Below are 25,497 nucleotides of genomic sequence, written 5' to 3'. Positions count from 1 at the left end.
CAGTTGTCAACATATTGCATTAATTGGTAAAATCCTGATATGCAGCCTAGAGATGCATATTGCATTATTTCTTCATTCCACATAGTTGAAAAATTTACTAAAATTCTCAAAGCTTCCCAAGAGGGAAATAACGTTCACGCTATGATTTATGTCATCTCTCACTTGACAGCAAGAGAAATAAAAGTCCGTGAAAATTCAAATTCATTTTATTATCATAGTCCAATTTCATTTCTCAACAACAAGCCAGGTCCCGACTAAACTCCAATTTCATTTCTCAGATTTATGGGACCGAGGTAAACCTATTGCAGTTTGCACATTAAGTTCTACAAAAAAAAAAAATGGTCCAAATTACAGAGAAAACACATAATCAAGGGGGAGGCTCGTGCCTGGGTGCTACAGGAAGCAAGTTCAAGGAAGATAACTGAAAGCTGACTCATATGAACATTGTACAAAAACTCTCCAAAACACTACAAATTTTGATTTTCCATGTGAATGGATAAAAACATTAAGCTAAAAATACAATAAAAGGTCTCTTCTAAAAGACACCCCCCGATTAAACTCATCTGTAATCCAACTACCAATAAAAGTGAATCAATATATGAGTCTCATAAAACAACCAAGACAGCACTCTGATAAGAGAGCTACCAGACAATTCAAATACACAACAAAAATGACAGATAGCAATGACTACCATTAAAAACATCAAATCCAAGATTCATACTGTAATATAGTTCAACGCTACTCCATAATAAGTCACAATAGTAAGCATGTTTGAGCTAAAAAATTGGATAAAACTTCATTAAAGAAACAAACTAACAATTTTATTCCTAAAATACAAACCTTTACTAGATCCATCATAACATTCACAACTTCATGTCGACGCATTTCTACCATGCAAGCTTCAATCTTTGTCTTCAGATATCTGAAACTCCATGAACAGGCAATATACCATATTTAGAAGCAGGAACAGGCTACCATCAACTAGAGGCAACCTGGATGCGTCTTTGGCACTTCCAATTCACCCTTAGGTTTAAAGGGTATCTGAAACAACAACAAAATTAAGAATAAATTTATACCATACAGGATTTGACCATTCTAAAAGCTGCATTTAACTGCTCTAATGAAAACTGAACTGGATGGGCCAATCTGACCGGGTTAACTGGGCACAAATTGACCAGCCAGTTTGGTTCTCTTAAGACCCGTTGACCATAAGAACAGACTGAAAATGATTAACAGGCCAGTTCAACAGTAAACCAGACAATCCAGTTACGGTTCAAGTGAACTGTTCCTTCACTTTTGAAAAATATTGATTTATGGTTATATAGGTTTGGACCTGCACCCTACTTGTCGAATTTAAGGTTATTTAGGGCAAACTAGTATCGCATTTGTTGTCCTATTGTAATCTCTGTATTTCAACTAATAAAAAAGAGAGTTACCAATAAAAATAACTTAGCAAGTATAAAATGTGTAGAGTGTGTACATTTAGACAAATAATTAATGCATGATTAAAAACAAAATCAATATAGAACTAAATAGTTACAAACATAGCATTTGTTTCAAAATTTTCATTTGTTCAGTATATATAATATCGATTTGAAATTATACATTTTTATAATCATATTTTACCATACAATTTATTATTTTAAAATATAATAAATATATTATCACATATAACACTGTATATAGTCAAGGATGGACCAAGAGGGATATTGATTTCCCCAGTCTCACTGTATATATAACACTGTAACGGTTGTATGTTGCATTATGTTGCATTGCACCATCTGAGCAATATAGATTTGTATATATTGTACAAAGAATTTATTAGACAACCTAAGTAATTTCGTATATTAATTATGCTTATTTTTTTATGATTTCCATTGTATAGCTCTCTTAAGTCAACTCTTTTATTGTAAAACCAAATAGTCTAGGCTTAATTATTGTAGTTTCCTAGTTTCGCCCAAACTTGAAATTATTTATTCATTCATCCACGTAAGAAGAATACACACAAATTCCCAAAACTTCACGGTAAGAGAGCCATACAATGGAATTCATAAAACAATAAATAGAAAGAGGGTTTTCCTGTACATTCATCAGTAAATATTTCTAGATCCCAATTACACCCAATGCCATAAAGCTGCCAAAAAAAAAAGCCAGAAAACACAATATGCGCCCCGGCCACACCCTCGTAACACCAAATACCCAGATTCGTTACAGTCCCCATCTACTTCCGGAAGAAATCGAAGAATTTCTTGGAATTCCTACAAGATCCATTCGTTCTTTTTTTTTTGACAGATGATCAGAACTTCTTCTGGGTTCAAATCCTACTGGGAAGTCTACTAAAGATCAAAACAATACTAGATAGTATATAGTATGGTAAAAAGAAATATCTTAATCTTTCTACCGTACTATGTATTCTTCTCTTCAATTATTGATAAGAACTAAAAAGTCAAGTTTAATTCAAATTAATCACCTTGGATGACTGTTTTTACGTATATTATAAGTAAAAAAAGTGTAGGAACTAAACAGTGCAGTAGCAATAAATGCGAGAATATTTACTTCCATAATCTCATTGTTTCATTTTTCTTTAATTTGCAATATCGGGAGTTAATCCCATAGAGATAATCTTTCACCTGAATTAATAAATGAAATTATTTAGGTTGTCTAACAGACTTGTTTTCATCTAACCCTCATTTTAAATATACATTTGGTAAAATTTTATTTTGAATAAGAAATAATTTCCAAAATTTTAAAAAAAGAAGAAGAAAGCCTACAGAACAAACTACAAGCTAAATTAGAAGATCGTTTACAATATCAAGTAATAATTCAGAGGATTAATGATAGACATTCATACAAACAATCAATTTTCTAAAGGCAAAATGTGAGGCAAGGCATAAGCCTTTCAGGAATTAAATTCTTATAACCAAACCATAAAAAAAAAAAAAAAAGTTAATTTTGAAAAAATATTTACATAAGAAAATTCAATAACAAAGAGAGAATAAATAACAGCAGAGATGAAAAAAGAAAATAAAAGAAAAGAAAAACCACTATAAAAGGAATTTTTTTAATAGTTTTATCAACACTTGGCCATTTCAAACGTACTTCTATTATGGCCAAAGTAACATTAAAAACCAATCAAACCCGAAGACACATATTAACCGAAAAAGCAAAACAAACACGAACAGAAATAAAACCACCAAACAAACAAAGCAAAGCAGAAAGATTAAAAAAAAAAAAAAAAAAAAAGAAGCAAACAAGCCACCCAAATCGAAAAACTTTTGAAATGTAACCCCAGAGTCTTCTGAGTCTGAAAAATGAGGACAACACAAAACGCCATCTTGCAATAGAACCAGAATTCTTTCTTTTTCATTAGCCCTCACAACTGTGCTGTCGGACTCAAGAAAAAGCAAATAGATGCAACAGATGATACCGAGCAGCAATGAGAAATCTTGATGCTGCCGCATGAACTGCTTCTAAGGGGCTGACAAAGGACTCTTGACTAAAGGACAACTGTAGAGGGCTTGGCAGATAGGAAAATCAATTTGAGGTAAAAGGGTTTTGGGAAAGTGACTAGGATGGGTCTTTAAACATTCTGTCTATTCATTCTTTCTCAGATCCATCTCAAAACAATGTTATCTGGATCTTTAAACCTAAATGAAATTATTTAGGTTGTCTAACAGATCTGATTTTTACAAGTCTCGCAAGTTTCTTTTACTTCACATGGACATTCTGTGTATAATCACATTCAAAAGTCCATGACTACTCAATGAGCCAAGACCTACAAAAGCATTTTCCAGGGTAACCAGAAAACTCCGGACCCATCTTCTTTACCATGTAAACTAACGATCCACGTTGATGTGCATGAGAGTGTAAATATGAGACCAACTTACATTCTTAAAGTGGTCTGTGAGACCAAATTCCATTCTAACTGTTTAAACTGCAGAAATAGAATTGTACCTTGCATTGAAGTTCCGTTATCGTAGACCTCAATAAATCATCTCCAACAATTGACCTCAAATTTTTCACAAATTCTTCACGGATTATCTTCTTTGCCTGAAAAGATATCGTCACAATCAAGCACACAAAAGTGTCAAGAAATATTTTAAAGAAAAAAAAATTTTAAAAAAAGGAAGACAAAAATAACAAGTATTAATCATACCCTGAATAAGTGATAATGACTATTAACTTGTTCCATATCCTTGGAAGGAACTTTGTTTGCAATAGCAGCAAATAACATTGGGAAAGGCATCCAAGCCGATTTAGGGGTTCTTTGAGTGCTAGAACCAATATTAGCGGTTTTCCCCTGAAGTCTCCCAGACTCTGAAATCAGTTGACTATTGCTTCCATGAGATCTCCCAGAATCCGAAGTTGGCTGAATGTCATTCCCCTATGAGAAAGAAGACAAATATTAATTGTTGAGTACCATGGTGGACTAAGCCATAACGTCCAACAAAGGAAAACAAGAAAAAAAAACAATAAAACTTGAATGAAAATACAACATTATTGTTAAAGTAAAAAATTTAGTTGTAACAACAAAAAAAAAACGTATTTCATTCTAGCAAGAATGCGACAAATAACAAACAAGTGGCGCCAAGCACTTGCATTGTTGACAGCACAATGCAAACTTCGAACTTGCAGACAACATGTGTGGCACCCATCACATGAATGTAACCAGGACAAAGATGAAAATATTGGAAATTCCTTCAAAATTCGTACTCAAATTTATGGATATTTAGATATCCATATCATTATCGGTGACCGTCAGCCGAAACAAATACTATTTGTTAAGCACCGTGGTGGATTAAGCCTCGACACCCAATAAGGGAGAAAAAAAAGACAGAACCGATATGGCAATACAAGATTATTGTTAAAGTAAAAATGTAACTGTAAAAAAAGAAAATGTAGTTCATTGTAGCATAAATGCTACGAAAAACAAAGAAGTGGCCCAAAGCACTTGCATTATTGACAACAACATGCGAACTTCGAATTTGAAGAAAACAAAATGTGTGGCACTCATAACATGAATGTAACCAGGGCAAGGATGAAATATCACAAATTCCTTAAATATCAGTACTCAAATTTACGGATATATTTATTGATGTCAATATCAATATTGGCGACTGTCAACTGAAACGATGGATATTTACTTCACGACATGAAAATTTTAATAGAAAATGTTGAGCCAATCATCAATGCATGTATTAAACAAATAATTCCATAAACTATTACGTCTATAATAAGTTTTATGATATGTGGCGTCAATGACAAGTATGAAATAAAATCTGAACTATAAAAGATAATGTATGCATGACTTCATTGATACTCTGACAATTATCTTGGTTTCATTATTTTGTTCGGTTAGTAAATAACTAACTTAATTAGGGTTCGTTTTAGATCCCTATCTGGATCACTTTCATTATTATATATTAATTATAAATTTATACACACTAGGTCAATTAATATTTGTTATATATTTATGGGGGGTTATCTTGCTATACTATTTCTATTGCTTTTTCTTTTATTACTCTTTTACCAATACTAAAATTTGAGTTTTGGTAGGTTATTACGCACTATGACATCTTCTAAATGTTACATTTATGTCCATACTAAATTATATTCAGCTATCAATTTTCTTTTGTTGGAATATTCGGTTATCATTATATGAAAGTTGAAATTATTCAAGTATTTTTAATAATTTTAAAAAGAAGAGAACTTTCTTGTTATTTACAGCTGCCTGACATTAAATGAATTAAAGAGAACATTCCAAATTCCAAACAGCAATATCGACTGTCCTTATGTTTCCTTTCTTCCTCCCGAACTCTTCTATTCTCACCCCCACAGTGTTCTATCTGTCGTCAGCAACTATCCAACCAGCACCAATGATCGGGTTTACGTTCCAAATTCCACAGCAATATCGACTGTCCTTATGTTTCCTTTCTTCCTCCCGAACTCTTCTAATCTCACACCCACAGTGTTCTATCTGTCGTCACTCGTCAGCAACTATCCAACCAGCACCGATGATTGGATTTCAGCTAAGTTTTCATCTTTCTTTTGTTTTCATAATCAAATATCAGTTTGGGTTGCACTCTCAGATCGGGGTTCGTTTGGGAGAGCTTCGATCCTGGTATTTTCTTCAAATAATGGATGTTTTCCCTTTGTTCAGTGCCAATATCTGTAGGATATCAATATTATACCAATATTTCACCAATATTGGTGAAATATTGGTAAATCTTGAAGATATTCCTTCGCTCCCCATTTCGATGTCAGTAGTTGGAAATTCCGACATTTCCACCAAAATATCAGCGATACGACTGATGTTTGCAGCCTCAGTGTACAGTGATAAATAAAACATGGTCCAGATGTATATAAATAATTCTTCGTACACAGGTGAGCACCAACATGAGGCTCCAGATAGTCCAAAGCTTTCTATCAAAGTAATACAAGTTCCACAAGTGTTTGAAAGACCAATCATGCTCCCCAAGTAACTAAAAACAACAATTACATCAGCATGAATATGCCATGCTATAATGAAGAGACCCGATGTCTATTGGCCCATAATGCACAAACCTTCTTTAATAATTTTACGGAGCCAGCATGTCAACCAACACGCACACTAAATCTAGGCTGAGTGCATTTCATAACCAAAGTAAAATTCCTACATGTAATATATATCACACAGTGTAGATGTTTCTATACAAGCAACCAAATGCCTTCAAACCAAACAAATAATCTATGGCAAGAATTTAAGCCAGATTATACACTAAACTGGAATTTTAATCTCAGTACAATGCCTAGAAAGCCTAACAAACTCCTTAGCAATTGCAGTTTGATTAATCTAACAGCAAGAAAATAAGGCCTAAGCAGGCCCATGGAATGAAACCCACATCCCAAACCCAGTTGATTAGACTTTCAGATGGCCCGGTGGCCACTGCTTGGATTGGATGAACATGAGTATTACACTTCAAGCATTCTACTATGCAAAATAGTAAATAAAAAATTTGAAAACAATAAACAGCACATCAATGGTTGCTGCATATAAGTGATAGGGTAAAAATACAAGCATCCCAATGTTACAAAGCCAAGAAAATAGAAAAAGATAAATATGAATTGTTGGCACATACTGTATCTACTGCAGATGAGTTTAATTGCAACCAGCCCTGAGGTCCTTGGCAGGGAGTTGTAACCCCTGAAACACCCAGCTTATTCTCACTTCCAACCGAATGCCCTGTAAAAACAACATCAAGTACCAGTTCTCAAGTACTAAAAAAAGTTCCGAAAATTGAAATCATGGTATTCGTACAGCATTTGCAGAAGATACAGCCGGCTATCACATTAAATCTGTATTTGGAGAGGTGATTCATCATTCATCTCTTGGATTTGGTCATGTCTATGATCAATGGATGAAACCCTGTTTTCTTAAACTAACTTCTAAACATTCTCCATCCAAATTGAAACATAAATTGGGTGGATGATATTGTTTGTTTCTGTTCCGTAGATTTAACAGCAAATAAAAAGTATGGGCAAACAGGTTCCTATGAAATGTTAGCAGAAAAAAAAAAAACAAAAAAAAAACAAGAAACAAACAGGAAGCTATAAGGAGTTGTATATCACCTTCAGTATTGGATGAGACCTTGAAACCAACAAAAAATTCTGGATATATGTGTGTATTCATGTTCATATTCCAGACAATATAATGTTTTGGATCCTGAAGATCATCCACTCCACTATCAAAGTCTTTGCTACCGGGATGGAATTGTCTACTTCCAGGATGAAGTATCTCCATATTTCCCATTATGACACGACAGAATAACATGTGTCGTACCCCGTTTTCGTCAACATCACAATAATTTGCACTGTGAACAAATGAAAAGTCATTCCTTCTCTAATAACATGTTCGTAAAAGTAACCAAATGTAAAACTAACCATAAAGAAAATAAGTCAAATTATCAGAAAAGAGATAATGTTAGCAAGCAATACCAAGAACTTTTCATGTATGGCAGAGGAAGCAAGCATCAGCATATAATCATAACAATACAATAACAAAAAAAAGAATGAGCTTGCAGTCGATACATTTTATAAAAATGGAGGTAGTGCACCCAGACTAATGGTAGACGATCATTTTAGCAGTGTCATTCAAAATAGCCCCTTGCCAGACTAATACTACAAAAAAGCTGCAAGCCGCAGAGGGACATCCCACATGTAGTTTCTACATCTACTGAAGCATTAGCTGAAGAACAAAGGCAATAACAGTGTAACACAAAGATATACCATCTATATTACTTCACAGTAACCATGTCCAGACCTCAATACCATCCACTACAGTGCAGAAAATGTTATTCAACAGTCATTATCATATTAAACACAAGAAGCCTTCGCCAGGCAGCTCAAGGGCACATACAAAATCATTTGTTTCTACTCCCTTTGCCTTCTCATGTGACAAACCATTTTATCTATGACGGAAGTAGTTAGCCCCACCCATGGAAGAGTTAGCTATTTTCAAAAATTTCATCATTCATAGTAAACGAAAGATTCCACTTCAACAGTTTGAACATCATTGACACAAAAATAATAATAATAAACCCACTAACCATGTATTAGAGAAGCTAGCTGCGGTGAGATGAACACCAGTGCCATATTTGGACTTAATTGTTGATGGTCCACAATGACCAAGCCCATACATCATTATAGTCGAAAGTTCTTCTTTTGAACAAGCGAGCCAAGCATATCGTACATTGGCATCCCCGCGAAATTCTTTAGTAATTTCTACCTGCTTCTGAAAAAGTTCCAACTGAGCTTGTATAAATGTACTCGAGCATTGGTAGATATCAAGTATCTCTGCACCATCAGAGGTGCTCATTCCATCAAGAAATATCTTGCGCACAGTATCACAATCCAGCTTTCCATTTACTGTGTCAGTTGCTGTAGTTAAATTCTTTTTCATCTCTTGATTATCCCCAGCACCTTCATCAACTCTTAGACCATGTTTCCTATTGCAACTATTCTCAATCTTCTTTGTTAAGCCATTTGACTCCCCACTACATTCCTTCAACTCAGGTTGATCCATTCCATTTATTTCAATTTCCAATTGCAGTTTAATCTCATGAGACCCACAACGCTCTTCAAACAAGGGTTCCTGATCTTCGCAACCATCATGTATGTAGTTCCCCTCTGGTTCATCATCATCATCGATGTAAATTTCTGGAAAGAAGCAACCACCAGCCTCATCAATCCAAGCAATAGGTTGCTGTAGACCTGTTTTCAAGTCTAATCGGAACATATGCAAAAAATCTAGCAAATACTGTTCACCATTGGACTCGATGTTCACAGATGCCTTCTTTACTTGAAGATCTTTCCTGACCAAGTCAACAATATCCCGAGGAAAATCAGTCCACTCGCCATTCTGATATAACATCAGACGCTGTGGCACACCACTTCTTATAAAATTTGAATAAGAAGCAAGTAAGGACCGTCTAAAATGAGATCCACCACTCATTTGCTTGTTTTTGCATCCATATAATTTCCTTCGCTTGCCAAGCTTAATCAAGGTCGGCCTCTGGCGTAACACTCTGTGGGTAGCTCCAGGACAATATGCAGCATACCGAGTTGCCCGCTTTCTCTTTAAGCCGAACATAACTCTTCGATCACTACCCAATGCCTTTGCGATCTTTGTTTCCATTTCTTTCTACTAGACCAATATCTATCAGCAAGTTGAAATCCAAAAGTTCGAATGTAAAATTAAAACAAACTCTATCCTCAACCAGTCTTAAAGAAGCTGAACCATTGAAGATATTAGGCAAATCCTGGGTAGGAGAAAATAGTCAGTATACATGAGAACACAAATATAATCACGTTTACATATAAAAATCAGACAGAATAGATTAGAAAGGTTAAATGACCACAAATAATATCATACAAGATTATGCAACCAATTCATTCAAAACATTAATCAACTTGAATAGAACTTGAGTGTGTCAACAGTTTACTGCACATAATTGAGTAGACTAACGTTCCTGTAATGAATAATGTTTACAAAATAAGGGTAAAAAATGCATCATGGTGCAGTGGTTACAAAATCAGCTGCATTCTGGATGTCGTGTTTCATCTGTGATGGGAAGAAGAAACATTTAACAGATTTTTAAGGTTTTGTCCTTAAAGGATATACAAACTAGGAGAAGCAATTAATGCATTGACACACTTCATAATTTAATATTGCTTATCTTAAATTATATCCCTTTAGAATTAACAAGGTGAAAATAATTACATATTAAAAAGGGTACAATTTCTTTCCCTCCAAACTCTCACCAAAAATTTGAAGACAATTAATAGCGATTACAAAGAGAATAAAATAAATAGTATATAAGAGCACGTTGGCTTAAGGCCACACAGTGACCAATGAGATTTATGGAGATAACTTTAGCATAAAGGAATAAAAATTTAAACAGAGGCAATTAGTGAAATTCAATAATACTATAATAGCAGACCCATTATACCTGATTCTCATGTTACAATTATAATTTACATCATTACATGGTTGCTACACCTTCAAATCAAATTTCTTATAAATAAAAGTAATAATATAACTCATGAACATATATTATTTCACCATTAAAAAATTATGTTTTTCTTTTCTTATTGTAAATTTTATAATTTAATCTAACTTATTCTAGAGGCAGTCTTTTTGCTCATCTTTGCCCTGACTTGCATAATTGTTTGATAAACTATAAAATAAAATTTTAATTTATCCAAAATTCCAGTACTTTTGCAGCTAAAAGCGAGACGAGTAATGTTTTAAGTGACACTTTGATGCAACTATAAAGTTTTTGTTTGTGTTATATTTTGTTTGTTATTTTTTTTATGTTACAATCCTGGACCGCACTGAGATTAAGTACTCCCACCCCGCTCTCACTGTTCTCACTATTCCATCACTGATTTATGTTATTGTAATTATTTTTGTGAGTACTTGATGAAAAAAAGGCATGTGAATGTACATGGAGGGTCGATGACCCCATTTTTACGGTTCGCCTCGGGCCCCCAAAATCTAAGGACCGACCATGTCCAAAATAAATAAATAAATAATTAAAATTATTCCATAACATATATCTATTTACAAAAAGAAGAATTTAACAAAGCATCATGTGCAATAACTTCTACAAATACTAGCTACTATATACTTTTTTTATGAGAAGAAATTATGTACTTTATGAATTCACATCATACATGAACTGAAATTAATTTCATATAATCTTGTAAGATCTTGACAGGTTTGAACTCTTAAAAAATAGAAAATAAATGTATTACTTAATTATATTGAATAAAAATCTGATTCTAATTCTTTCAAAAATTAAAATTAAAATCTTATTCTAATCAGAAAACGTTAGGTGAAATGCATGTATGGTGATGCTGGTGATGCCATACCTCCCATGGACAACCCCTGCCCAGAAGAAAAAAAAAAAAATGGAATCCTTCAACTTATCTTTCAAGGGTAGGGGAAAAAGACACAAACAACCTTCAATTAGGGTAGGGGAAAACAGCACGGGCCTGATTAAAATGGATACAGACTGTGCCATGCTCTTGGCACAGGAAATCATGCCAAATTGGATGAGATACACCAACCCAGCACCCCATGCCTGACTCAAGCAAGTAATGGGTCCATGCAAGGCACAGGCGGAACACGTTACAGGCTCATGCTTGACAAAGCCAGTTATGTTCCTTCTTTAGAAAGGAAAATATTTGTCCAATCACATTCTGTTTAGACAAGTCACCTTTATGCTTTTTTTCTTTCTGATGCCACCATATAATTTGTTTCTTTTCTTAATTAATACAAGTAGAGATATATAGCATGCTACCTTCTTAGCACATCAATCAAGCAAGAACAGTGAGAGCGAAAACAAATATGATAATGGGATTTGAATAAAAATTATAGTGATGGAAAATAATATGCTTGTGCCCATGTGTCAGATCATTAACAGTGACAGGAAAAAGGTACACATTCTTTTTTTCTCCTCCAGCTGTTTAATGGATCCCCATTAGAACTGTCCACCACATGACTATTTACATATTCTGAACTGCTCTTTCACCTTGATACCATGTTACCTTGGCTGCAAGCAGTTCAATGTGTCCAACCATATGGTAGGTTATGTTCAATAAAAGAGTGCCTCGCATTATTGAAACCAACCCAACACCCCGCCCCCCAAAAAACATACCTTGACTACAGCTACTACTCGCAACCACTAAACAGAACACAACAACAACTTCAAACATGTAATGACAAATACATATATATATATATATATATGCATGCAAATATAGGAGTGCACATAAAAAGCAAGAGATCATGAAGAAAAGATAAGGTGTAAAAAACTGTACATACCTAGAATTGCTGTTATTGTTCACTCTGTACATGTCCCTCTTGTTTATGACCATTGAATTGAATACAGTTCACTAAAGAGAAGCAAACTGCTTATTTACTTTACAAGACCAACGCACTCTGCTCCTAACACATAGCATATAACAATATAATTCAGAAACTTGTTATTCTAGAAAGACTGGTTAAGTTCCCAGACTTAACTATGACTAAAACTAAAAACAAAATTACAAATTCAGACAGTAAATTTTAAACTCCATAAATTCAATTATTCAAATGTTTAGCTTCCATGAAACAAAATAGGCAAAGAACTTTAGGCTTTTAAAAGGTAAATTCAATCGTTTTCCTTAAGTTTCCCAGCAACTAAACAGATCATAACCCAATTAACCAACCAGCACCTCTGGTCTACCAATTCAAAACCAGTTCATGCTAATTTTACTAAGACCACAAAAATGACTCCTAAAAGTATGTAATTTAACAGAAAACAAAACAAAAAGAGCCAAACTTTCTATATATATCAGAATCAACTCCGATCTATGCCAATTCTGCTTCGAAACCAAAAAAAAAAAAAAAAAAAAAACTATATATATAAAGCATAAATCAAATTCCGGATCAGAAAATACTAAAATGTAGAAAAATTGAATAAAATTCGACGAATTAACCTGCGAATTCATAGAAATTTAGCTAACCAAGATTTTCGAGATAGAGGGTTTGGAGGCCGAAGACGAAAACCCTAAAAGAGTATATTTTTTCGATCCCTATTTTCTGTCTTTATTTATTTCTTTATTTTCCTTTTTTTGGTTCGGCCACACCTGTTTAGTGACTTTAGTCCACTTGTCATGTCCCTTGTAACTTTGGATAGACACCTGGGCAAGGTTCTTTTTATCCTTTTCTTTTCTTTTCTTTTCTTTTCTTTCTCTCCACTCAATCCATTAATTATACAATTATTACCTATGTTTATTCATCAACCCACTATTACTAAGCATACGCTGCATACCCGCTAGGTATGCCGTATGCGTGGGTTTTCTTTTGTTTGGTCGAAAGGTATGCGTAGGTTTTCGTTCATTCGTATTCAACATCAATCAACCATAATCAGACCATTTTAATTAGTATGACTGTATGAGTCCGGAAGCTTCCGGCCATTTACAATAAATTCAATGAGAAATGGGCCAACGTTAGTAATCATTGTAATCTCACTTGGCCCATTTCTTATTGGGTTTATTATACATGAATTTTTGTGGAATTTAAAAGACTTTGAGGGCCCGTTTGTTGGACAAAATATGAGTTTGAAATAGGATAAGTTATTTGTTTACCATGTTTGGGCTACAAAAATGACTTTAGATTGAAAAATGCATAATCTTATCTAGTTCAGCCTAAGTTATATGCTTTAGGATAACTTATCCAATTAAAATTTGAAGGATTAATATTCAAATCGTGCAATACCTCAGTTGAACCTTTCTTGCTCTCGTCGGATTCGATTTTCTAGCGACGGTGGCATCTCTGGCCACTTATCGCCGGCAAAAGTCATCTCCGGCAAGTCATCCCTACCAAAAGTCATCTTCAGGTCTCACTCCTATCTCTCTCATTCTCTATCTCTTTCTCTGTCTCTTGCTCACTCTCTCTCAATCTTGTTTAATTCTCTCTGATACCAATTGTTCTTCCATTGCTACTATGTAATCCATCTTCTCACTCTCAAATTCGGGGCTTTGGTTGTAAGCTACGAAAATGTTTAGGTTTTTCCTTTTTCTGAAGGTTTTTCCCCTTTCTCTCTCTCTCACTCTCTATCTATGTCTCTGTCTCTCGCTCACTCTCTCTCAATCTGTTACTTAGTTTGGTTTTAGGTTTTTAATTTATGGGTTTGTTTGAATTTTTTTGTTGTAAGTTACTAGGATTCTGGATTTTCTATTGAGATAAACCTGATTTGCTTGAAGTTTGTATTTTTTTTTATGCAAGTTTTCATGTATATAGGCTTATTTGTTTGAGATTAGTATGATTGCTAGATATGGATACAAGACGTATTGTGCTATTTCTATTGGCATGGCAACTGCATATACGAAACATAATGCTAGGCACTTTGATGTTTGTTTACCTATATGTTTGGAGCCATAGGGTTAGGCAAAAAAGAGTGCTTAAGGATCGCACATTTGTTAGGTGTGAGTCTCGTTTGAGTGTCCTAGATAGTTTCATAAACTCTAGTGACATAAAGAGTGTGAATGAACTCCGAATGGATAGGACATTCGGTATGCTATGTGAGATGCTTCGTCTTAATGGGGGGGTTGAAGGATGATGGTTTGGTGAGTGTAGAGGAGCAAGTGTGTATCTTCTTACATATACTTGCCCACCATGTAAAGAATAGTACAATACAAGATAGGTTCAATCGCTCAAGAGAGACTATTAGTAGGTACTTCAATTATGTGCTAAATGGAGTGTGCTGACTGTAAGGATTAATTCCTACTAAAATCACCAGAACCCGTGCTTGACAATGAGACTGATGATAGGTGGAAATGGTTTAAGGTATGGTATATTTATATGTTATGAATTTGTACTGTTAAGGGTGTTCTTTATCTTATTTTAGTAATGAGTTATAGTTGACAATAGATTTTTTTTTATAGAATTGCTTAGGGGCATTAGATGGGAGATACATTAAGGTGCATGTGCCTAAGATTGACAAGCCACAATATCAGACAAGAAAGGGTGACATTGCAACTAATGTTTTAGGTGTATGTGATCGAAATATAAAGTTTATATTCGTTTTACTAGGATGGGAGGGTTCTGCTTCCGACTCTCGGGTTATTCGTGATGCAATAATTATGCCTAATGGATTAAGAGTTCCCACTGGTAAAATTAATATGACATGTATTAGATGCGTGATATCTTGAAAATCATTAGAAAAACTAATAAATATTGATCAAATGCATTTTCACATTCAATTCTTAGGTTACTATTATCTCGTGGATGGTGGATACACAAATTGTGAGGGTTTTCTCGCACTATATAGAGGAACACGTTACCATCTAGCTATTAGAATGGAGAGATGAACGTGCACCAACAAATCCTAAGGAATACTTCAACATGAAACATGAATATGCAAGGAATGTGATAGAGTGTTTTAGACTCCTTAAGATGCGATGGGCTATCTTAAGGAGTCCATCTTTCTATCTTATAAAGACCCATTGCAGAATAATTTTGGCATGTTATCTGCTCCATAATCTTATTAGGAGAGAAATGTCTCTAGAGCTAATGGAGCACGAACTAAACACGAGAGATGAAGGTTCAACCATACTAGAAAGCTCAAATCTCAATACAATTGAACCATCTGATCAGTGGACCGCATGGAGAGATGATTTGGCAGCACGAATGTTCAATGAATAGAGGGCAAATATAAATCGTTAATTAATAGTTCAATTATTTAATTAGGATATTTTGTAATGGTTGACCATTTATAGTAGATTTTGGATATTTTATTACAGTGATTGAATATTTCTTTGTATTGACTATGAAGATATTTACAGTTTTGGACATGAAGATACTTTAATTGCTTAATTGGTGCAACATATTGCAACAGCAGCTGCTAGCTTTAATTATGTGCAACAATTATGGAACAATTTTTTTTACTGGTATATATAAGTTGGTTGCTTGCAGTTGCTAGCTAACTAGCTAGTTATGACTTATGATCAACTTCATAACATATCTACTGTTCTCAAAATTAGAGTTGCATACATTAGCTAAGTTGAAGCTGCATTGATATATTTATTTTAATATTAATGTATGTTTTTTAAGAATAGATACTAGTAATTAATACTAGTCAAGTTAGTGGGGCTATTAGTAAAAATGGGAGTCGACGTGTACCGGTCAAGAAATGAGAATGATGCACTTGTAGGCATTCTTGAAGATCTAGTTGCAAAAGGACAGTCTCGTAATAATGGTCAATTCAAACTTGGTACCAATTCTTTAATAGAAGATGTTTTATTTCAAAAGTTTTCAAGATTAGGACTGAAAGCTAATCTACATGTTGACTCAAGAATCAAAGCTTAAAAAAACAGTACAATCTAATATATGATATGCTCTAGAAGAGTGAGTTTGTATGGAATGATATAAAGAAATGTGTGGAAGTTGACAGTGATGAGGCATGGAATACCTATATTCAGGTATGGTACTTATTTAGAAGTAGTTTACTATGTTTTAGCATATGTTGTTTGTTCAGTTTACTAAACCCTCTTATCTGAATTGAATTGGAAAGTGATAAGTAAGCAATCCTTTTGAACTCTATGGACATGGATGGAGCTTGTTTACACTTCTGGGTATCAAAGAGTCATGTTAGTACTATGTTGAATGACTGCTCTTTGATTAAGTAATGTGTTGTTGCTCCAGATATATAACTAAATGGAGTAGCAGAGTAGTAATATTATTGCCTTGAAGCTTTTTTTATTTGTTAATTGTTCCAACTATATTGATTTGTGCTTGTTTTTGTAAATTTATTGTCTTTTTATATATCTTGGTGCTTGATTGACATGTAGCATAACAAGGACGCAGAAACCTATAGAGGCAAACCTTGTCCATATTATGAGAGCTCTCCAACATTATCTAACAAAGCTCACAAATTTTTTTGTAGGAATATATGCAACTGCCACTATTGTTAGTTTGTATTGCCCATTGCCACCATACAGTCACCATAGAGCATGTTGGAGGTTGGTGTTGGGGTGACAAGGGAGCTAAGGCCACCCAAACATAAAAATGGTGGAAGCTTCTGCCAAAATCTGCCATGACAGTCTGCCAAGGCAACTGCTCACTAATACTGCAGTTAGTTGGTTTTTTCCCTTCACCATTAGATGTAAGGTTGCAGTATTGGTGTTAGAACATAAGCAATAAACAATGTCTCCATGAATTTTGGTGACTAAGTAATTAGAATTCAAAATTCATTTTCCAACCAAACATATCTTGTACTGGGATTGAATCTTATATTAAAACTCATTCCATGCAACAAAATCTGGAAGGGGGCTAGCTTTTGTGGTAATGACGAACCTTCTTTGAATCACAAAGAAGAAGAGTAAAAACGTACTCATAAGTTGGAACCAATTTTCTTCAACATTCATTAATTCTAACAAATACAACCAAACATCCTTTTACAGGAAGAATACAAGACAACAATTCAAATAAACAAAACAATACTAAACATATATGGTTTGTGGGATAAAGAACAAAAAAGAAATGAAGAGGATGGGGTTGTTGATTTAAAAAGTGAAGGATGGAAAGGAAGAGAGAAGAAAAGTGCAAATGAAGATGGAGGTTTCGCACTTTCAAGCTACTGGAGATTTGGTCATTTCCCATGAGGTCCGGTCCTCAATTTTCTTCTCAGCTACTGGAGGTCCAGTCCTCTCCCATGAGGTCTGATGCTCAATCTTCTTCTCAGCTTCTGGAGGTCCGGTCCTTAATCTTCTTCTCAGCTACTGGAGGTCCTGTCCTCTCCCATGAGGTCCAGTCCTCAATCTTCTTCCCAGCTTCTAGAGGTCCGGTCCTCTCCCATGAGGCTTGGTCCTCAAGTCTTCTTCTTGGTCTTCTTGTCCTACATCACAACCAAGCAAAACCACAAAGTATATAAACTCACAAGGGAAAGGAACGTAAGTTAAAAAGGAATTTTGTTTGGTCAAAGTTGAACATAAGCAAAACCATATTTTGGAATTATAAACATGTTATAATCAAAGTTATAATTAATAGAAGTGAAAACATAACTTTTGATCACTACCATAAATCTGCAGCAATAAAGGAGAAATGAAAAATATGAAAGAAGCTCCAGATATCACCAAAAAATCATGTAGCATATCATAACATTCAACTTGTGGTATAGACTTAAACAACAAGATAATATTTAACACTACATAAAATCTGAAGTTGGATATATTAGTGATACCAAAAGAATACAACTAACAAGATAATATTTAACACTAACAATATAATAATAAATAAGGTAAACAATCAGAATACAAAGAACTTGAAAAATAAATAGAATTGATACCAAAGGAATGACCAAAAGTGGTTGTAGATACTCTAGGGTTTGATTTGGGGGTTTTTAATTCATCCACAATCGGAGTCATACATGTGCACCAATGGAAGGGCCATGATGAGAAAAGGAAAACCTGATGAAGATCGCTGGAATCTGCCGCCCATATCGCCAGAAACGATGGAGGAGGGTTGCAGCTTTTAAGGTTTCAAACCACCACGTGAGGCGGCTGAATGGGCTAGGTATTTACACCATTGAACTCAACTCACCCATGGGAAGATTTCGAGACCAACTCAATGGCAAAAGGTCGTCGAAATTAGTGACCCATCGGAGAAGAAAGCTGGATCAGGTTCGGTTTGAATCTATGTTTTCATTGGGTTTTTAAGCAAACAAAAGGCAAGGATAGAGAAAGGAGGAAGAAACTAGTTGATTGGGGTCCATGTCGCCGGAGTTGGCTGCCGAACGGCGAAGAGATGGCCAAAAGAGCTCATGGCAGATGAGAGAGAAGATAGAGAATCACCAGGTGGTGTGCAGCTGCTTCTGAAGGCTAATGAGAAAAAAAAGATGCTGAAGTTAGGTTTTTATAGTAAAACCCTATCTGATAAATTTACAAAATTGCCCTTTAACTTAAAATACTCAAAACTTGATGGTCGTAGTTGTGTTTCACATCTTCTTCGTGTCTACGCTCTCGTAGTCCCGAGCCCTATCCAACTAGACCAAAAACTCATTTAAAATCTATACATTGAATTTTGTCAAATTAAAACCTTAAACCAATTTAATTATAAAAGCATTTCTTTTTAAAACAAAAAATTTTATAAATTCATCCCTAAACCCAAAATGTCAATCTTCACTTTTCCAACTTTAGTTTCAAAGAAAAGAGGTCTTGTGCACAACCACCATTATAAATTTAGTTTGGGTTATGGGTGGGAAAAGAAAAATTATCCCACTAATTTTCCAATTTGGTTACTATGTTTATGAAGCTACAAAAAAATCAACTATCTTACAAATTAGTGGGTTCTAAGACAACTATTATCTCCACCATAAACATAGTAATCACTAAAAATAAGTATTAGTGACCACCTCATTTGTCAATAGGCACCCTCTCATCTATGGGTGCAAAAAATAGAGGCATTTGGCCATATTTATTGTAGTGGAGCCTTGTGCATATATTTGGAACGGACCGTGCAACTAGAAGAAGCTCAAAAAAGCAATACCCAAACCATGGGATTAAGCACAAACATTACATATTGAAACACCTCAAACCTCGGGCCATGAAAATACTGAACATCAAACTGTTAAATCTGCTTTCTCTTACTTTTGAGCCATACACAACAACATAAGTAAATAAAATTCTGTCAAAAACATTTTAAATAAATCTCTCTGAGTCCCACTGCCTCGTCTTCTTCCCACTGCTTCCTCAGTCTGCTTAACCTGCAAAACACCAATCCTACACCGCATCCATGGTGTACCGAGTTATACAACAAATCTGGTAAGCTCACTAAAGCTCGTATGAGTGAAATTTCATAATAATAATTGTTCTCAATAATTTCTTCAATTCCATACTCAATAAATAATCCACAATAAAATCCAAAATTATTCAATTTCATAATAGTTCCATCACCAATCATCCAAGCAACAAGATGAACCAAATCCCTCAAATTCACATCAAAATCCCACCAATAATATTAATAATCATTCCAACCAATCAATTGCCTAATCAATCAACCATTAACCTCAACCTCAATCATTCACATTCTAATTAATATCCTCAACGCATAGACACTATCATTTCCGTCCTCACGATTCAAGCCTAGATTTTACTAAGTCCTAGCAAACAAATGCAATACAAGCAACCAAACAACCATCTATCTAATTTCACACACTTCGTTTCATGGAAATCCTCCAGCTTTATAACTACTTTCAAAAATCTCTTCTTTCAAAACCATTTTTAAATCCCCTCAGCCGTAAGTCAAACTCTGAACTGAATTTATCCTTGGAGGCTAATATCTCGAAACACTTATTCTTAAAACTCACATCATTCTCGTACCTGTACTGTAGGCAATGTCCTGGCCACAATCCCGCACTCGGGCAGGCTCAAATCCTAGCCACAATCTCGTACGGATGACCCTTCCGCACGAGCAGGCTCGTATCCTGGCCACAATCTCGTACGGATGACCCTTCCGCACGAGCAGGCTCGTATCCTAGCCACAATCTCGTACGGATGACCCTTCCGCACGAGCAGGCTCGTATCCTAGCCACAATCTCATACGGAGGGGTCTCTCCGTACGAGCAGGCTCGTATCCTAGCCACAATCTCATACGGAGGGGTCTCTCCGTACGAGCAGGCTCATATCCTAGCCACAATCTCATACGGAGGGGTCTCTCCGTACGAGCAGGCTCGTATCCTAGCCACAATCTCATACGGAGGGGTCTCTCCGTACGAGCAGGCTCATCCAATCCGTACTCGCATTTCCAACTCACAACCTTTTTTCCCAAAATTTCTCTGAACTCTGCCGAATCCTTCCGAATTTGATCCCCGCTTATAAATCATCACTTGTCTGTCACTCAAAACATACTGACTTTTCCTCAATAATTAGTTTGATCATTTGTATATAATAACTGCCTAATCATCAATCATTAACCTCGACTATAAATAATCCTTCTCTAATTTGGTGACTCTCCTCTAAGAAACTCCATAATTCCCAAATAATTCCTTCACCTCAAATCCTCGTCAATTCATTCTCCCAATTCAAATCCTACACCTAATCTTCTCTAACGTAAGACAGTAAATCTTTAAAACAGACAATGAAACCACGGTACTCAACAATATAAGCAGATAAGTTTCACTTAAAATTTAACTACGTAAAAGTCCGGAATACCCTTCACCGTGCCCTGGCTCGGATACTAAATCCGGCAGCATAACGGCCTCGTGAATGAGATTTCCCGAGCCCATGTACCTGTTAAGACCAGACAACCAACTTATAAATATCCAGGGTTCACAATTTGGCCATTCAACGACCGAAATGGGCGGTAACCACCACGCACGGTGGCTGCCCGACCTCTAACAACACACAAACACTCACCGATACGCAAACAGACCCTAGAATTGGCCTCTGGATGTCCTGGGGAGGCTGATTGACAAGGAAGACCGCTCGACCCGCCACCACCAGTGGCGGAGCTGGCGGTGGCAGCAGCAAAACATCACCTCGACAGAAAATTTCAATCCAAAACAAGCCCAAATTCAGTGCAACAATTTACAAGCAACAAATAAAATAATTTAGGACAGAATTTAGTAACAACAACTCAACCCGGCCACCACATGCGGAGGAACTCGCGGTGGCTGTGAGTTTCAAACAGGGTTTTTCTATTTTATTGATAATTGAGTCAAACAAGTACAAATTCATGTAGAGGAGAGAGAGAGGATCAGTTTGGGTACCTCACTCGACGGAAACGCCGCCGGAAAAACCAGAAACTGGTCGGAGAAGACAACTGGCCCTGTGACTTCGCTTTGCGTGCTGCGGTGGTCCGATGAACGATCGGGAACCACCCCTGGACTCGCCGCGACGAGGGGAAGAAGACCCCAGTGGTCCGGCGTCGCGTCTTGGCCGGAGACGGCGGATCGTCGTCGCTTGGCTTCGATCGGGTTTGGCCTGGATTCGAATTTTGGCTGGGTTTTTGAGTGATTCAAGATCAAGGGAAGAGAGAGGAAGGGACGGCGAGCTCGGGGAGCTTTCGTCCGCCTCCATCCGCCGCCGGACGCGCGCCCACGCGCCGGTGATAGATCGGTGGTACTGAACGGGCGAGAGAGAGAGAGAGAGAGAGAGCATCGGGGAGAGAGGAGAGAGAGTGTCTCGAAATTTCTGGATTTTGGGTATTTAAAACCCACTCATGCAAAATTACAAAATTGCCCCTCCCTTCAAATGATCATATCTCTCAAACCGTAACTCTGATTTGTACGTGCTTCGTGTCTACGAACTCGTGGTCTTGAGATCTATCCAGCGGATCCGAAGTCAAAATCAAAAGTCTACTAATTTAAAAAGTCAACTTTGGGTCGGGTCGTTACAACCTTCCCCCCTTACAAAAATTTCGTCCTCGAAATTTAGCATATATCGTAACAGACAAGTGATGCCCAAACTAGTACCTCCTATCGACCTCTCTGATCCCTCTATTGGCCACGTGCCAATGTGATTTGTTTAAGTCTCACCATGCTTCCGCTGCGCCACTCTGATTAACCCTCTGATCTCTTATTAATAAACTTACTCAACCTTCCAACTTCCCAGAACTTGCTGAGGAGCAGAGAAGTGATGGCAGTGCAGGGGACATTTCTCAAAACTTTCTCAAACTGATTTCTCAACTGATTTTCTCAACTGGTTTCTCAAACACTTTCTCAACTGATTTCCTCAAACTTTCTGTAACATCACCATTCCTCACCCGGGCAGTGTGGGATCACTCACTTCTTCTCACCTGGTAGCTCGCCACTGCCTCGCGCAGCCGCCCACTCAGGGTCTTGGTCCCTGGGTCTTGCAATCCACACACTTCCGGCCGGGGGTCTAGCTCTGATACCATTTGAAACACCTCAAACCTCGGGCCATGAAAATACTGAACATCAAACTGTTAAATCTGCTTTCTCTTACTTTTGAGCCATACACAACAACATAAGTAAATAAAATTCTGTCAAAAACATTTTAAATAAATCTCTCTGAGTCCCACTGCCTCGTCTTCTTCCCACTGCTTCCTCAGTCTGCTTAACCTGCAAAACACCAATCCTACACCGCATCCATGGTGTACCGAGTTATACAACAAATCTGGTAAGCTCACTAAAGCTCGTATGAGTGAAATTTCATAATAATAATTGTTCTCAATAATTTCTTCAATTCCATACTCAATAAATAATCCACAATAAAATCCAAAATTATTCAATTTCATAATAGTTCCATCACCAATCATCCAAGCAACAAGATGAACCAAATCCCTCAAATTCACATCAAAATCCCACCAATAATATTAATAATCATTCCAACCAATCAATTGCCTAATCAATCAACCATTAACCTCAACCTCAATCATTCACATTCTAATTAATATCCTCAACGCATAGACACTATCATTTCCGTCCTCACGATTCAAGCCTAGATTTTACTAAGTCCTAGCAAACAAATGCAATACAAGCAACCAAACAACCATCTATCTAATTTCACACACTTCGTTTCATGGAAATCCTCCAGCTTTATAACTACTTTCAAAAATCTCTTCTTTCAAAACCATTTTTAAATCCCCTCAGCCGTAAGTCAAACTCTGAACTGAATTTATCCTTGGAGGCTAATATCTCGAAACACTTATTCTTAAAACTCACATCATTCTCGTACCTGTACTGTAGGCAATGTCCTGGCCACAATCCCGCACTCGGGCAGGCTCAAATCCTAGCCACAATCTCGTACGGATGACCCTTCCGCACGAGCAGGCTCGTATCCTGGCCACAATCTCGTACGGATGACCCTTCCGCACGAGCAGGCTCGTATCCTAGCCACAATCTCGTACGGATGACCCTTCCGCACGAGCAGGCTCGTATCCTAGCCACAATCTCATACGGAGGGGTCTCTCCGTACGAGCAGGCTCGTATCCTAGCCACAATCTCATACGGAGGGGTCTCTCCGTACGAGCAGGCTCGTATCCTAGCCACAATCTCATACGGAGGGGTCTCTCCGTACGAGCAGGCTCATATCCTAGCCACAATCTCATACGGAGGGGTCTCTCCGTACGAGCAGGCTCATATTCTAGCCACAATCTCATACGGAGGGGTCTCTCCGTACGAGCAGGCTCGTATCCTAGCCACAATCTCATACGGAGGGGTCTCTCCGTACGAGCAGGCTCGTATCCTAGCCACAATCTCATACGGAGGGGTCTCTCCGTACGAGCAGGCTCATCCAATCCGTACTCGCATTTCCAACTCACAACCTTTTTTCCCAAAATTTCTCTGAACTCTGCCGAATCCTTCCGAATTTGATCCCCGCTTATAAATCATCACTTGTCTGTCACTCAAAACATACTGACTTTTCCTCAATAATTAGTTTGATCATTTGTATATAATAACTGCCTAATCATCAATCATTAACCTCGACTATAAATAATCCTTCTCTAATTTGGTGACTCTCCTCTAAGAAACTCCATAATTCCCAAATAATTCCTTCACCTCAAATCCTCGTCAATTCATTCTCCCAATTCAAATCCTACACCTAATCTTCTCTAACGTAAGACAGTAAATCTTTAAAACAGACAATGAAACCACGGTACTCAACAATATAAGCAGATAAGTTTCACTTAAAATTTAACTACGTAAAAGTCCGGAATACCCTTCACCGTGCCCTGGCTCGGATACTAAATCCGGCAGCATAACGGCCTCGTGAATGAGATTTCCCGAGCCCATGTACCTGTTAAGACCAGACAACCAACTTATAAATATCCAGGGTTCACAATTTGGCCATTCAACGACCGAAATGGGCGGTAACCACCACGCACGGTGGCTGCCCGACCTCTAACAACACACAAACACTCACCGATACGCAAACAGACCCTAGAATTGGCCTCTGGATGTCCTGGGGAGGCTGATTGACAAGGAAGACCGCTCGACCCGCCACCACCAGTGGCGGAGCTGGCGGTGGCAGCAGCAAAACATCACCTCGACAGAAAATTTCAATCCAAAACAAGCCCAAATTCAGTGCAACAATTTACAAGCAACAAATAAAATAATTTAGGACAGAATTTAGTAACAACAACTCAACCCGGCCACCACATGCGGAGGAACTCGCGGTGGCTGTGAGTTTCAAACAGGGTTTTTCTATTTTATTGATAATTGAGTCAAACAAGTACAAATTCATGTAGAGGAGAGAGAGAGGATCAGTTTGGGTACCTCACTCGACGGAAACGCCGCCGGAAAAACCAGAAACTGGTCGGAGAAGACAACTGGCCCTGTGACTTCGCTTTGCGTGCTGCGGTGGTCCGATGAACGATCGGGAACCACCCCTGGACTCGCCGCGACGAGGGGAAGAAGACCCCAGTGGTCCGGCGTCGCGTCTTGGCCGGAGACGGCGGATCGTCGTCGCTTGGCTTCGATCGGGTTTGGCCTGGATTCGAATTTTGGC

At 37.0% G+C, this 25,497-nt stretch overlaps 1 protein-coding gene across 3 annotated transcripts; it reads right to left on the bottom strand.

Annotated features, from left to right (window-relative positions):
- Window positions 1-658: 658 nt before the first annotated feature.
- Window positions 659-13,168, bottom strand: LOC147291371 (inactive poly [ADP-ribose] polymerase RCD1-like). 3 transcript variants are annotated; one of them, XM_086235750.1, is made up of 8 exons: window positions 13,024-13,168; window positions 12,368-12,484; window positions 8,586-9,797; window positions 7,609-7,850; window positions 7,119-7,222; window positions 4,157-4,384; window positions 3,955-4,050; window positions 659-1,041 (listed from the first exon to the last, which is right to left on the bottom strand). In XM_086235750.1, exons 3-8 carry the CDS (start codon window positions 9,671-9,673, stop codon window positions 982-984), a joined length of 1,818 nt encoding a protein of 605 aa, XP_086091876.1. In that variant the 5' UTR covers window positions 9,674-9,797; window positions 12,368-12,484; window positions 13,024-13,168; the 3' UTR covers window positions 659-981. The 3 variants fall into 3 exon arrangements, with proteins under 3 accessions (XP_086091876.1, XP_086091877.1, XP_086091878.1); XM_086235751.1 differs by having other exon boundaries at window positions 12,368-12,490; window positions 13,024-13,162; XM_086235752.1 differs by having other exon boundaries at window positions 12,368-12,490; window positions 13,051-13,151.
- Between the last annotated feature and the right edge of the window lie 12,329 nt (window positions 13,169-25,497).

The sequence above is a fragment of the Dryas octopetala genome, chromosome 3 (assembly GCF_963921425.1).
Source record: "Dryas octopetala chromosome 3, drDryOcto1.1, whole genome shotgun sequence".
NCBI lineage: Eukaryota > Viridiplantae > Streptophyta > Magnoliopsida > Rosales > Rosaceae > Dryas > Dryas octopetala.
This window is presented reverse-complemented; position numbering and strand designations above follow the sequence as displayed.

What these genes read in the sequence shown, in the direction of transcription:
- LOC147291371 (XM_086235750.1), bottom strand. Translation starts at nt 9,673, where the DNA reads ATGGAAACAAAGATCGCAAAGGCATTGGGTAGTGATCGAAGAGTTATG. An exon ending in GGTCTCATCCAATACTGAAG is followed by an intron (nt 7,223 to 7,608) that starts GTGATATACAAC and finishes TTGTTTTTACAG; the next exon opens with GGCATTCGGTTGGAAGTGAG. An exon ending in GTCATTATCACTTATTCAGG is followed by an intron (nt 4,051 to 4,156) that starts GTATGATTAATA and finishes ATATCTTTTCAG; the next exon opens with GCAAAGAAGATAATCCGTGA.